A 14,945-nucleotide genomic window follows, 5' to 3' on the forward strand; every position below is an offset into this window, starting at 1 on the left:
GCAAAGTGGTAAATTTTTTAAAAAAACATTTTATTTATTTGAGAGAGAACAGGAGCATGGAAGAGGGCAGAGGGAGAAGCAGACTCTGGCTGATCAGTAAGCCCCATACCAGACTCAATCCCAGAGATCATGAACTGAGCCACTTAAGACAGCCGCTTAATCAACTGAGCCATCCAGGCACTCAGGAAAGTGGTAAATTTTAAAAAAAATGAGTGGGTATGCCCTTGTAAAGTCCATAATGAGGGTAATAGAAATTAATATAAGAATCTTAAGTATTCACACCATTTATCAAAGAATCCTTTATACCATGGAGAAGTACTAGGCAGTTTAATCAAACTACAGAAACCCCACAGGGAAGTGGTTCCCAAGAGATAAGTGAGCATGTAACATAAAATCCTCACACTTTGAATCCTTAGCAAACTAAGGGCACTATCATGCATCGACACAGACAAAATTTAAATTTTGCTTCTATAGGGTCTATTAAATGAAAAAAATAGTTTATCCTGGAATTATATTTAGTTTTGGTTCATCAATTTTTTATGTCATTATGTTCTGTACATTTGTTTTTTTGTTCTGTACGTATATTATGCTTAACAATTACTTCAGTTTTAGAAGTTTAAAAAAAACTGGCTTAGAGATATAGTTCTGTACATACAGGCAGGGCAACCTTTTCTAGTGCTTCATAATTATTAAATAGGGTGTGTCCTTGCGATTTAGCTTTTATCCAATCAAGGGAGAAAGTCCGTGTTTATATCTTGGCTCCTCTTTTCTTTCTTTCTTTCTTTTTTTTTTTTTTTTAGATTTATTTATGCAAGAGAGACACAGAGAGAGGCAGAGACACAGGCAGAGGGAGAAGCAGGCTCCATGCACCGGGAGCCCGACGTGGGGATTCGATCCCGGGTCTCCAGGATCGCGCCCTGGGCTGAAGGCGGCGCTAAACCGCTGCGCCACCCAGGGATCCCCCCTAGATTTATTATTATATATTAATTGTCATTACACCTTTCTTCTGACTTTAATAAAACACACTTTCTCGGGTCCCTCCCGCTATCGTGGTCCTCAATGCTGCCTTGAATAACGTGGCCCTGCTGAGTGCTCATGCTATTCCAGGAGTTGCAGTTCCCAACAAAATGCAATGCTTGTGCCTTTCGGCCGGAACCTCCATCTTCCAGTAATTTGCCAAAATGACCAACACAAAGGGAAAGAGGAGAGGTACCCGCTATATGTTCTCTAGGCCTTTTAGAAAACATAGAGTTGTTCCTTTGGCCACATAACATGCGAATCTATAAGAAAGGGGATATTGTGGACATCAAGGGAATGGGCACTGTTCAAAAAGGAATGCCCCACAAATGTTACCATGGCAAAACTGGAAGAGTCTACAATGTTACTCAGCATGCTGTTGGCATTGTTGTAAACAAACAAGTTAAGGGCAAGATTCTTGCCAAGAGAATTAATGTCTGCATTGAGCATATTAAACACTCAAAGAGCCGAGGTAGCTTCCTGAAGCGTGTGAAGGAAAATGATCAGAAAAAGAAGGAAGCCAAAGAGAAAGGTACTTGGGTCCTACTGAAGCGCCAGCCTGCCCCACCCAGAGAAGCACACTTTGTGAGAACCAATGGAAAGGAACCTGAACTGCTGGAACCCATTCCCTATGAATTCATGGCATGATAACTGTAAAGAAAATAAAAGACCTCAGGATTGTAAAAAATAAAAATTAAAAAAAAAATGCTTGTCTTCATGGAGCCTACATTCTATCTAATGAGAAACATTCAAAATAAGTACATTTAGCATGCAAGTCAGTTGTAACTGTTAAGAAAAATAAGGCAGGTAAGGGGAATATGGAGTCTTGAGAAGGGTGGCAATTTAAACAGAATGGACAGGGAAATCTCCACTGGGACAACCCTGAACAAAGACGTGAAGAAGGCCAGAAACACGTAAGATAAATATTTGGGAGAAGAGCGACTGAGGAGAAAGAATAAACCTGCGCCAAGAACACATCCTAAACGCAACTCTCTCTAAAGCGTCGCTCCCTACTGACGTATTTCCGTCGTTTACAAGCGAGGTCGCAGACGGTCACTAGAAACAAGTGCCTGGCGCAATAGCCTCCATTTTGCTTTTGGGCACCAGCCGTTGGTGGGTTGGGGCCTTGCCCTCCTTCCTTTCCTTCTTTTCAGCTTGGGGGCTAATTTTCTTCACTTTCGAGGTAACAGTAGAGAAGCCCGGTGGCCTGGGAGAGTGGCCACGAGGGCTAGCCCAGGGAGGAGGACCTCCCCCCACGCTTCGTACCTCCCCCACGCTTCGCCCCCCGCCCGACTGCCCTCATTCAAGATGGCGGCGCAAGCCTCGCGCTTTGTCCGGTCGGATGGCACGCATGCCTAGCACGCCTGTCTGGCTTGGCGCTCGGGGGCGGGTCTACGGCGGGGTGGGGGGGGCGGTGGTGGGCTCGTACCCTGCGGCCTGGCCTGAAGTCATCTGCGGCTCGGCTGCCGCTGCCCCAACACCTTCAGCGTTCCCTGGTGTTGGTGGGGAAGATGGAGCCGTTGACTGTCGCGTCTGACAGCGGCGACCGGCCGGGAGCTCCAGCGACCTCTGGCCTGTCGGCTTCCCAGCGTCGTGCGGAGCTGCGGCGGAGGAAGCTGCTCATGAACTCGGAGCAGCGCATCAACCGCATCATGGGCTTTCACAGGCCCGGGAGTGGCGCGGGTGAGAGCCTCCCGTCTCCCCTTACTCTCCCGCCCGCCGCTTTGAGTCTCCAGGGCCATTCCTGCTCTCTTTCCCTCCAGCGCCCCGCTGGCCTTTTTGACAGAGCCTTGCTCTCTGACCTTCCCTCTGTCCCGGACTTTTTTTTTTTTTTTTTTAAGATTTTATTTATTCATGAGAATCCCAGAGAGAAAGGCAGAGACCGATGCAGAGGGAGAAGCAGGCTCCTTGGGGTCACGCCCTGAGCCACCCAGGTGCCCGTCTGGCCCCTCTTTTTAGGTGATGTCCCAAGTTCTCACTTGTCACCCCCCCCCACACACACACACACACGTTTCCCCCGTTTTCTGCGGGCTAAGCTCTGCTTGTCCCCATCTCCGCCCCAGGCTGCGAAGCCTTGGCCCCTCCGCCTTGGCGCCTTCTGGCCCGTTATGCCAGACACCCCCAGCTTCATTCCCCACGCTCTCCCTTCTGTCCCCGGTTGCACCGCTCTGCCTGTTATGTCCCTCGGTAAAATTGCTCTTCGGTTGTTTCCCTTCGAAATGCTTTTCCTTCCAGTGCCTTTGCCATAGCGTCTGTCTACCTTCTTTTGCCTTTCGCTGTTGCTCTGTCCGCCCCCCGGAGCCTGTGTTTATTTACCTGCTCCCCCAGTCCTTCCTACGTGGTCATCTATCCTGGTGCCTGTGTCCAGTGCTCTCAACACTGTCCTCTTCAGGCTTTCTACAACAGATAAAACTGAGTGACCATTCTTTACCCCAACAAGTGGGACGTGCCCCACCCCCACCCCCACCCCCAGGTCTTTTCTCCCAATTTGCTGAGATTGATGTGATTGAAGTCAGGAACCGCGTTTAACCCGAAAGAGAGTTCCTCATTTCTCCCCCAGTGCGTGTACAATTCAATGAATATTCATGTGAATATTTATTGAACATGTAGTATGTGCTAGTGTTCTCTTAAGTTTCCATGGAGCTTCTTTAGTAATTGACCTTTACTCAGTATTTTCAAGCTACTGAACGCTTTGTGATTTCTGTGGGCTTCTGATAGTCAGTCCTGAACACTTAGATAGTTTGCAGGTTCACAGCCAAAACTACCAGGGAAGGTAAGGAGCACTATTTCAGATTATCCTAGAACAATAGTTAGACGCATTTCTCCCTTTAATAACAGACAGCAGGTATTTATTATTTCCCAAGACATTTATTGTCCTTCTCAAGTTATATTCTATATTTTGTTCTTTAATTATGATAATTCTATCACTAAAGCTTTTGTTTTGCTTTGGAAGCAGAACAGCATCCTCAAATTGCTTAATTACCTACTAATGGCTCCCTCACTACAGTAGAAGGATTACGTAAACAGTAGCTGTAGGGTATGCCACACCCTATGCTGACCAGATTCTGGGTTCAGAAATGTGATATTAAAGTACAGATTTGTAAAAGCTTTAATGATTTTAATCAAATAAGCTATAGCAGGCAATGCAGTCATTCTTCTGGGATATATTATCCATGAAAACCTGGTCTGTATAGCTTGCTCCATCTCCATGACCATCTTGCCCAATTTGTCTGCTAGTCTTATCTTCTACTCCCAGAATTTGGGTTGTATCCTCTGCCAGAATACTCTTCTGGGGGTGTAGAGGAAGAAACTAGTTTATGTTTTACGCAGAATCAGTGTTTAGATTCAGAGACTGCAGAGTTCTAGCAGCGGCATATTTTTTAATATTAATATAAGAGCTGTTTGCCAGTATACACTCCATAAGGCTTCTAAATTTCTTTTCTCAGAAGAAGAAAGTCAGACAAAATCAAAGCAGCAGGACAGTGACAAACTGAACTCCCTCAGCATTCCTTCAGTTTCAAAGAGAGTAGTGCTGGGCGATTCGGTCAGTATAGGAACAACTGACCAGCAAAGTGGTGTGGCCGAGGTAAAGGGGACTCAGCTGGGAGACAAGTTGGACTCTTTCATTAAACCACCTGAGTGCAGTAATGATGTAAATCTTGAGCTCCGGCAGCGGAACAGAGGGGACCTGACAGCAGACACTGTTCAGCGGGGTTCACGCCATGGCCTTGAACAGTACCTGTCCAGATTTGAAGAAGCAATGAAGTTACGGAAACAGCTGATTAGTGAAAAACCCAATCAAGAAGATGGAAATACAACAGAAGAATTTGACTCTTTTCGAATCTTTAGATTGGTGGGATGTGCTCTTCTTGCCTTTGGAGTCCGAGCTTTTGTTTGCAAATACTTGGTAAGAAACATGGAAAATGCAGATTGGCTATATAATGAGTGCTTTTGATCCATGGAGTTGATTGCCGGTATTAATATTTACCAGATTAATATGGCTGTTTTGAGATATATTATTACACTGCTCTTCCCCCTAGATATAGATGAAATGTTCTGGTTGAATACAGAGCCCAATAATAATTACTTAACTCTGTATTCTAGGCAGCATTCTGAGTGCTTTCCATATATAAACTCCTTGAACCTCATCCTTCTGACTGTGTTTTATAGATGAGGAAATGAAGACTCAGAGGTTAAGTCATTTGCCCAAGGTCACATAGCTACTAAATGACAGCTGGGCTTTAATGCAGGCAATTTCTTTCCAAAACCAAAGGGTAAAGTATCTACATGTATCATATATTAATTACTACTATTTAAATAATTTGAAACCTTAAAATGCAGTCCCTGTGGTCCTGAACATGATGTAAATTTCCTGTGATTCACCAAGCACTTCAGCATTTTATAATGTTGTAGTATCATCGTGATGGCAGTCCGTCTTCACCACGCCTTCACTTCACTCGCCAGGAGAAATGAAGAAAATCATAGCTCATATTTCTGTGTCTTGCTTTTTTAAATTTTTTTAATTTTTTTTTATTTATGATAGTCACACAGAGAGAGAGAGAGGCAGAGACACAGGCAGAGGGAGAAGCAGGCTCCATGCACCGGGAGCCCGACGTGGGATTTGATCCCGGGTCTCCAGGATCACGCCCTGGGCCAAAGGCAGGCGCCAAACAGCTGCGCCACCCAGGGATCCCTGTGTCTTGCTTTTGGAAGAACTTTCATTCACTAGACTTTTTAAGAATATCTACCCAGTACCCAATTTGCACATAGCAAATTTTTCAGATAATTAAAGTTTATAGTAAACAGCAAGAAAGGTTTTAAAAATATACTTAATGGACATTTTTTAAAAAGTGAATCTGTCATACAGACTTTTTTTCTGACGTTAAATTGTCATTATAGCTTTCAGTATTTAAAAATGAGATGTATGGCTGCTTCCTTTTTCCTTTTTCTTATCTAAAGGGCCATGTGTTTTTAGGATTTTAAAGTTATGTCCTATATTTGTGCCTCATTTTTGTGTGAGGTTTTTTTGGTTTTCTGGGGTTTTTTGCTATCAGATTTTCAGCTGTTACTTCTCACTGCTTATATTATACATTCATCTGTTAATGTTTACTCCTTCACTCCCTTCATAATATTTTTAGTTTTAGGAATAAATGTAAATTAATTATTGTTTTGACCTTTCCGATTTTATTGTGTGAGAAGCAAGACAACCACTCCATTTTATCTATAGTAAGAATAGCTTGCCATTTGGATGCTTAACAATGTAGCTAGTGAGATCATTACTTGCCACAGTGTCTGGGAATGTATGGCATCTATTGAATACTGGGTCTTTTATGTGTGCTTTGAAATTGTCAGTTAATTACCTCTAGACAAGAGAGATGTTGCTGCATGATGTATTATACATCTATATCACCTCTGAATACTTTAAATCATTGAAAGAATAAATTTTTGCGAGAGTAGACTTTGGGGGGACATCAAAAGAATGTAACTTGACGAGAAACATATTTTATGATAAGGAAATCCATTCCCTTTATTTTTTTCACCCTTGAGCAGAAACAAGACTATTTTCAGCTTCTAAAATATATATATATATATATATATATATATATATATATATATATTATTTTGCTTGGAATTTTATTGTTGCTGTTAGTTTAATTTGTTGTGGTTTAAATGATGATGTTGGAAATACATAATTTTATCTTCTATCTTCACAGTCCATATTTGCTCCGTTTCTTACTTTACAACTTGCGTACATGGGACTATACAAATATTTTCCCAAGGTAAATTAAGCTTTTTCTAAATTATGGTGATGTATTTAGACTGATTAATGATTTGACAATTTTAAGAACTTAAAAAAAAAATTAGTCATACTCATGGTCTGAATCAGTGCTACTAGAAGTATCCTTGGCCCACCAGTGCTGATCTTAAAGCTATTTATTTGTTTGTAACAAGTTCAGAAAGCAAGTGATTAGAAACTTCTTAGCAATTCCACGTTGCCTTAACATTTAACAAAATTTTGGTCCACCGTGGATTGGAGGGAAAACTTAACCATGGAGTTTGAATAATACTTGTCTGAAAAAGTGTTCAGTTTAATTACTTAGTGAATTTAGTAATACATTTTATCTGTAATAAAGGAAATTAATTTTTAAAAAATATTTTATTTAGGGATCCCTGGGTGGCACAGCAGTTTGGCACCTGCCTTTGGCCCAGGGCGCGATCCTGGAGACCCGGGATCGAATCCCACGTTGGTCTCCCAGTGCATGGAGCCTGCTTCTCCTTCTGCCTGTGTCTCTGCCTCTCTCTCTCTCTCTCTCTGTGTGTGACTATCATAAATAAATAAAAAATTAAAAAAATAAAAATAAAAATATTTTATTTATTTATTCATGAGAAACAGAGAGGCAGAGGGAGAAGCAGGCTCACTGTGGGGAGCCGGATGCGAGATGTGATCCCGGAGTCCTGGGATCACTCCAGAGGCAGATGCTTAACCTCTGAGCCACCCAGGCATCCCAGAAATTAATTTTAAAACGGGTTAAATTACCTTACTGTGCTCCTTTTTGGACACCTAGTAACAACACACTTTATCTTTAATGTCAGGGGCCTGGTATTTGCAAGAAATACTTGTCCAAAATTGCAGAACAGAATCCTGGAGAGTGTCATGTTTACCTAGTCTGCTTAACTACAAATGTATACACAGTTTTATGGGACTTGGCTGGCATAGAGGGTAACCTCACTTATGTCATTGAGTGTTGTGTGAATTTTTAACTGAAAAACAGGTTCATGGTCATTTGCTTAGTCATTTGTAATGAACTGATAGACCTCATATGTGTTTTTAATGGGTTTGAAACATTTATATTTATGAAGAGTCAAATAGGTTTTATATATAAAGTAAAAGAATAAAGTAATGTGATTTTATTTTATATGTAAATTAATTTTGAGGGGTAATATGTATTTATTGAAAGATTGGTTATAGTTTTTCTTTCTTTCTTCTTTAAGATTTAATTTATTTATTCATGAGAGATCCAGAGAGAGAGGCGGAGACATGGGCAGAGGGAGAAGCTCCCTGCAGGGAGCCTGATGTGGGACTTGATCCTGCGACTCCAGGATCATACCCTGAGCCAAAGGCAGACGCTCAACTACTGAGCCACCCAGGCGTCCCAAGTTACAGTTTTTCAATAGCAAATTTTGGAAACAACAAAGATGTCTATTAATAAATGACTCATTAAATTCTGGCCTGTTTAGAATGATGAAGCTCTGATATATAGATAATGGTAAGCCTGCCAAGAAATATTAAGAGAAGAAAAAATGCAGGATAGGATCTATAGTATGCTACTTTTTTCATCGAAAGGTGGAAAATAATTGCTTGTGTATATGTAAAACTGGAAGAATCTTTTTTTTTTTTTTTTAAGATTTTATTTTTAAGTAATCTCTACAGCCAATGTGGGGCCCAAACATACAACCCTGAGGGACGCCTTGGGGCTCAGTTAGTTAGGTGTCTGACTCTTTATCTCAGCTTAGGTCCCCCTTTTTTTTTTTTAAGATTTTATTTATTTATTTGAGAGAGAAGGAGAGCAAGAGCATGAGCAGGGGGGAGAGGGGCAGACAGAGAGGGAGAAGCAGGCTCCCACTGAGCAGGGAGTCCAGCATGGGACTGTATCCCAGGACCCTGGGATCATGACCTGAGCTGAAAGCAGGTGCTTAACTGACTGAGCCACCCAGGTGCCTCTCACCTCAGGTCTTGATCTCAGGGTCCTGAGTTTGATCCGTGCATTGGGCTCCACACTGGGCAAGGAGCCTACTTAAAAAACAAAAAACAAAAACAAAACCCTACAACCCTGAGATCAAGATTCACACACTCCACTGACTAAGCCAGCCAGGTGCCCCAAACACTCTGGAGGAATGTTACATGAAACTATTAACAGTGGTTATTTGTGCTAGGAGTGTATGTGTTGTTAGGGAAATGGGAGAGAGAAAAGGAAGGGAGACTATAGTATATATACTTTTCTCTAAACAAAACATTTTCTTGTAACTCTTTTTTAAGATTTATTTATTTTAAAATATTTTATTTGAGAGAGATAGAGAGAGTATAAGCAGAGGGAGGGACAGAGAGAGGGAGAAGCAGGCTCCCCGCTGCACAGGGAATCCTACTTCCAGGGCTCAGTCTGGGACTCTGGGATCATGATCTGAGCCAAAGGCAGGCACTTAACTGAGCCACCCAGGCACCTATTTTATTTTATTTTATTTTATTTTATTTTATTTTATTTTTATTTTTATTTTATTTTATTTATTTTATTATTATTTGAGAGAGAGTGAGAGAGAGAGAGCGCACGCACATGCGCAAGCATAGGGTGGGGCGGGGGAGGACTGAGGGAGGCAGAGAGAGAGAGAAAGAGAGAGAGAAAGAATCCCAAGTAGATTTCCCAGTGAGCACCAAGTTGGATGCAGAACTTGATCCCAAGACTATGAGATCACACCCTAAGCTAAAATCAAGAGTCAGGTACTCAACTGACTGAGCCACTCAGGTACCCAAGATTTTTTTTTTTTTTTTTAAGAATTTATTTATTTATTCATGAGAGACAGAGAGAGAGAGACACAGACACAGGCAGAGGGAGAAGCAGGCTCCATGCAGGAAGCCTGATGTGGGACTCGATCCTGAACTCCAGGATGACACCCTGAGCCAAAGGCAGGCGCCCAACCGCTGAGCCATGCAGGCATCCCAAGATTTTTTTTTAAAGTAATCTTCACAAGCAACATGGAGCTAGAACTTAGAGCCCTGAGATCAAGAGTTGCACACTCCACCAATGGAGCCAGCCAGGAACCCCTTGTGACAGTTTTTATTTTATTATTTTTTTAAAGATTTGGGATCCCTGGGTGGCGCAGCGGTTTGGTGCCTGCCTTTGGCCCAGGGCGCGATCCTGGAGACCCGGGATCGAATCCCACATCAGGCTCCCGGTGCATGGAGCCTGCTTCTCCCTCTGCCTATGTCTCTGACTCTCTCTCTCTCTCTGTGTGACTATCATAAACAAATAAAAAATTAAAAAAAAGATTTATTTACTTATCTATTTATGATAGACATAGAGAGAGACAGAGAGAGAGGGAGGGAGAGGCAGAGACACAGGCAGAGGGAGAAGCAGGCTCCATTCTGGGATCCCGACACGGGACTGGATCCCGGGACTCCAGGATCATGCCCTGGGCCAAAGGCAGGTGCCAAACCGCTGAGCCACCCAGGGATCCCCTTGACAGTTTTTAAATACAGAGAAATTGGGACTCCTGGGTGGCTCAGCGGTTGAGCATCTGCCTTTGGCTCAGAGTGTGATCCTGGGGTCCTGGTATTGAGTCCTGCATCAGGCTTCCTGCTCGGTGGAGAGCCTGCTTCTCCCTCTGCCTATGTCTCTGCCTATCTCTCTGTGCCTCTCATGAATAAATAAATAAAATCTTAAAAAAAGAAAATCAAATGTTTGAAGAACTGTGCAGTGAACACCCATTTATTTATACTTATTACATAAATTCTTTAACATTTTGTTACGTTATCCTGTATCTATCCAATTTATCCATTTTCAACGCATCTTTTTTTTTTTTCTCTTGATGCATTTCAAAGTATGTTGTAGGTATAGATATCCGTGTACTTTACCCCTACACGTATCAGCCTAATATCATTAACTACAATTCAGTGGTGGTTTGTGGTGCTTCTTAACTTTAAGGTAAAATTTTCTTACAGTGAAACGTTCAAGTGTTTAGTATATGATTTAGTGAATTTTGACAGCTTGTGAAACTCAAATCCTTTCAACATTTAAAACGTGATTGTCAGGGCATTCCACCATGCCCCTTTCGTCATCTTTAGCCCGTACAACCTCAGCGTCTGACTGAGTTTTTCCCACTGTAGATTAGTTTTTGCCTGTTTTAGTACTACTACTGCTGCTGCTGCTGCTGCTGCTACTTCTCCTCTTCCTCCTCCTCCTCCTCCTCCTCTTCTTCTTCTTTTTCTTCTTCTTCTTCTTTCTTCTTCTTCTTCCTCCTCCTCCTCCTCCTTCTTCCTCCTCCCCGTCCTCCCTCCTCCTCTCCTCCTCCTCCTTCTTCTCTTCTTCTTTTCCTTCTTCTTCTTCCTCCTCCTCCTCCTCCTCTTCCTCCTTCCCCTCCTCCTCTTCCTTCTTCTTCACCACCTCTATACCCATTATGGAGCTTGAACTCAACCGTGAGATCAAGAGTTACATGCTTCACTGACGGAGCCCCCCAGGGGCCCCTGTTTTAGTACTTCAGATATAAGGGATAATTTCTGTCTGTACTTTTTTGAACAAAGCTTCTTTTATTCTGCATAATTTTGAGATTCATTCAGGATGCCTGGGTGGTTCAGTGGTTGAGCATCTGCCTTTGGCTCAGGGTGGGATCCTGGGATCGAGTCCTGCATCAGGCTCCCCAGGGGGAGCCTGCTTCTCCCTCAGCCTAAGTCTCTGCCTCTCTTTATGTGTCTCTCATGAATAAATAAATAAAATCTTAAAAAAATAATTTTGAAAGTCATTCATGTTGTTGAGTTTATTGGGCCATCCCCTCCCCTTTTGTTTTTTCTGAGTAGTATTCCATTTTGTGACTATCCATTGTTTATCTGATCTCCTGTCCGTGGATATCTTGGTATTTCGAATTTTTGGTTATTATGTTTAAAAGCAGCTAAAGGGGCATCTGGGTGGCTCAGTTGGTTAAATGTCTGCCTTTGGCTCAGGTCATGATCCCAGGGTCCTGGGAGGATCTGCTTCTCCCTCTCCTCTCTGCTTGTTCTTTATCTCTGTTGCTATTTCTGTCTCTCTCAAATAAATAATTATCTCTCAGATAAATAAAGTCTTAAAAAAGAACTAAAGCAGCTGAGAATTTGTATGACTATTTTTGTGGACTAGGCTTTGATTTCTCCTGGGTAACAAGAGCCTTCTGTATTTAAAAAGTTTTTTAATCAAGTGACTGAATTTGGTGATGCCAAATTGATTAAGTAAATGAAAATTCAGCCTTGAATGTCTTTAAAAATTAGACAAGAAAATTTCATCAGGAAATAGATATTCAGTAATATCCTACTGCATGTGTAACAAGTGTGAATTCCTTTGCATGACCCTTAGGGCTCTACAGAAAGTTTCTATCATTCTGTCACAAATAACTCCTTTAGTATGGCTTTCACTCTTCTGACTTCTTCTGACTTTTGCTGTCATAAGACTTAGCTCCGATGAGATTTCTCCTCTCATTTTTCTCCATCTAAATCTTGCTCATTCTTGAAGGCCTGTTTTTAATTTTACTTCCTCCTGAAATCCTTCCCTGGGCTTTCTTTATACATATAACCCTGAAGTAATTTCTCTCTTCTTTGAGCCAGTATGCCATACATTATTCATGTGTTTCATTTAGCAGTTATATATGTCTCGTGTAGTAATGTTTTTCCTGTTTTTCTCTTGTGCTGTTGTATATATCTTAAATTGTTATTTATGTCTTGCCTTCCAAGATAAGACTTTTTTTTTTCACTTTTGATGGCATGAATGATGTCTTTTTCCTACTGCCTAGCAGTTCTCTGCTTTACATATTAATGTTGAATAAATAGTTGTTGATATATTACTGATTGATGTTTTGAAACTTTGTTAACAGCTCTGAATCAGGCAAAAATTGCAGCACTGATAATGTTTGTATAGAGCTTAAGTAGTCTTCTGAAAGCTGTAAGATTTATTGAACTCTTTCTGTATACAGGGTGAAAAGAAGATAAAGACAACCGTACTAACAGCTGCTCTTCTATTGTCTGGAATCCCTGCTGAAGTGATAAATCGGTCAATGGATACCTATAGCAAAATGGGCGAAGTTTTCACAGATCTCTGTGTCTACTTTTTCACTTTTATCTTTTGTCATGAACTCTTTAATTACTGGGGCTCTGAAGTACCATGAAGCTTGCATCACTCAGAGAAGCTTTCCAAAAAGCACCTTCTCTTCTATAGTGCAGTGTCTCTAAAGGAGGCAAATGGGTTTACACCTTTATGTAATTCTTTTACTTTATAGGAGTTTTAAAATAATTTGATTAGGAATGGAATGGCAGGTTCCCTGATTTAAAAGCATTGAGTTTGTATTAACACTAATGGGAAGAATAGACTACCATTGTCATTAATTGACTTTTCTTGTTTAATTAGAATCCCTAGTCTCTACCTTTCACTAACTTCTAAGATTTGTAATTCCTCTTTTGGGAGCTGAGCTGTTCTTTTAGGGAGAGCAGATGAACACGGTCACAGCCAGCACCAAGGGCTGCAACTTCTATTTGTGTTGTTCTGTCTTGAGAAATGGAGCCATGTTAAAAATAAAATGAATGAAACTGAATTGTCTAATGTGAAGTCTGCACATGTTAACTTATAAGGGCTAAATAAGGTAGCTAATTTTGTCTTCTTTTGTTGAATATCTTAATTTTTACTCTGGTGCAAATATGGAGTAGTGGAAGAAATGATTAACATTCGTACATGTGAAATTAGAAGGTATTTATGAAGGTATGTATTTTAATTTTTACTTATGAAAAAAACTTTTTTTAAAGGTTTTATTTATTTATTCATGAGAGACACAGAGAGAGGCAGAGACATAGCGAGAGGGGGAAGCAGGCTCCTTGCAGGGAGCCCTATGTGGGACTCGATCCAGGACCCCGGATCACACCCTGAGCTGAAGGCAGACACTCAACCACTGAGCCACCCAGATGCCCCTTATTTTTATTTTTTACTTTTTAAAGATTTAAATTTTTTTTAAGTAATCTCTACACCCAATGCAGGGCTCAAACTCACAATCCCAAGATTGAGAGTTGCATGCTCCTCCTACTGAGCCAGCCAGGTGCTCCTAGAAGTAAGATTTTTAAGTAAACTAGAACATCATGTTTAGTACATATAAAAATGGGATTTGAAAATTAACTGAGGTATGTAACCTAGTATCATAAATACCCGTTTAAATAACTTGGTAATGCTACCATAATTTGGAAAGTTATAAGATTAAGTTAATTAAGTTATATTGCTTGGTATTACATTTCCTTAAAGATTTTTGTATGGCATATTGATTAATCCTTGTGAAATTATAAACATATATGCCTTTTTTTTATCACTCCTGATGTCATTGGCATTTTACTTTGAACCACAATAATAGAGAATAACTATAGTTTAAGTGTATTCCTCTGACATAGTATAAGATTTTGAGTATAAGGGATCCCTGGGTGGCTCAGTGGTTTAGCGCCTGCCTTTGGCCTGGGGCGCGATCCTGGAGTCTCGGGATCGAGTCCCACGTTGGGCTCCAGGCATGGAGCCTGCTTCTCCCTCCTCCTGTGTCTCTGCCTCTCTCTCTGTCTATCATAAATAAATAAATAAATCTTAAAAAAAATTTTTTTTGAGTATACATCCTTCCTGACTCCCTAATGCATCTAGTATCTAGAGGATTAGAAAGCACCCTGGGGTTTGTCATTGCCCCCCCCCCTCCAACCCCTGGGAAAATACTAGTGATCTTCAATTGTACATGTTTACTTCTTTTGCATATTCTTTTGTTTCTTAAAAACAAAACAAAACAAAACCCTGCAGTTGACACTTGCAAAGCTTTACTACTTGTAGATCATTATTGATTTTTTTTTCGGAGAAGAGCTTAGCTGTAAGGTATCTGTCTTTTGTTGCCACTTAAAAAAAATATTTAGCCAATTGGCATCTTCCTAATTAAGTATGTTTAATAATATCACACAGAAATGGTAGTTTCTTAGTGTCGGAAGTAATTAAGTTTTTACTTAAAAATATCAAGGGCTTGAAATGTATATGGGTTAAAACTAGTGTATAAACAGATGTGTGTGCACCACCATTTGTACTAAAAACAGCAAGAAGGGGGATCCCTGGGTGGCGCAGCGGTTTGGCGCCTGCCTTTGGCCCAGGGCGCGATCCTGGAGACCCGGGATCGAATCCCACGTCCGG

The 14,945-nt window shown here is 41.2% G+C and overlaps 1 protein-coding gene and 1 pseudogene across 1 annotated transcript; both read left to right on the forward strand.

Moving 5' to 3' along the window:
• Window positions 1-1,065: 1,065 nt before the first annotated feature.
• LOC144322119 (large ribosomal subunit protein eL21 pseudogene) lies at window positions 1,066-1,685 on the forward strand (annotated as a pseudogene).
• A 707-nt stretch (window positions 1,686-2,392) lies between these two features.
• Window positions 2,393-13,341, forward strand: CAMLG (calcium modulating ligand). The gene is made up of 4 exons (XM_077911720.1): window positions 2,393-2,700; window positions 4,464-4,924; window positions 6,732-6,797; window positions 12,727-13,341. Exons 1-4 carry the CDS (start codon window positions 2,529-2,531, stop codon window positions 12,916-12,918), a joined length of 891 nt encoding a protein of 296 aa, XP_077767846.1. The 5' UTR covers window positions 2,393-2,528; the 3' UTR covers window positions 12,919-13,341.
• Window positions 13,342-14,945: the final 1,604 nt, after the last annotated feature.

This window comes from Canis aureus, chromosome 10 (genome assembly GCF_053574225.1).
Source record: "Canis aureus isolate CA01 chromosome 10, VMU_Caureus_v.1.0, whole genome shotgun sequence".
In the NCBI taxonomy this organism is placed as follows: domain Eukaryota; kingdom Metazoa; phylum Chordata; class Mammalia; order Carnivora; family Canidae; genus Canis; species Canis aureus.

Excerpts from the sequence above, each read along its gene's own strand:
- CAMLG (XM_077911720.1), top strand. The coding sequence starts at position 2,529 with ATGGAGCCGTTGACTGTCGCGTCTGACAGCGGCGACCGGCCGGGAGCT. Across the intron at positions 2,701-4,463 it reads CAGGCCCGGGAGTGGCGCGG|AAGAAGAAAGTCAGACAAAA; the intron begins GTGAGAGCCTCC and ends TTCTTTTCTCAG. Across the intron at positions 4,925-6,731 it reads CTTTTGTTTGCAAATACTTG|TCCATATTTGCTCCGTTTCT; the intron begins GTAAGAAACATG and ends CTATCTTCACAG.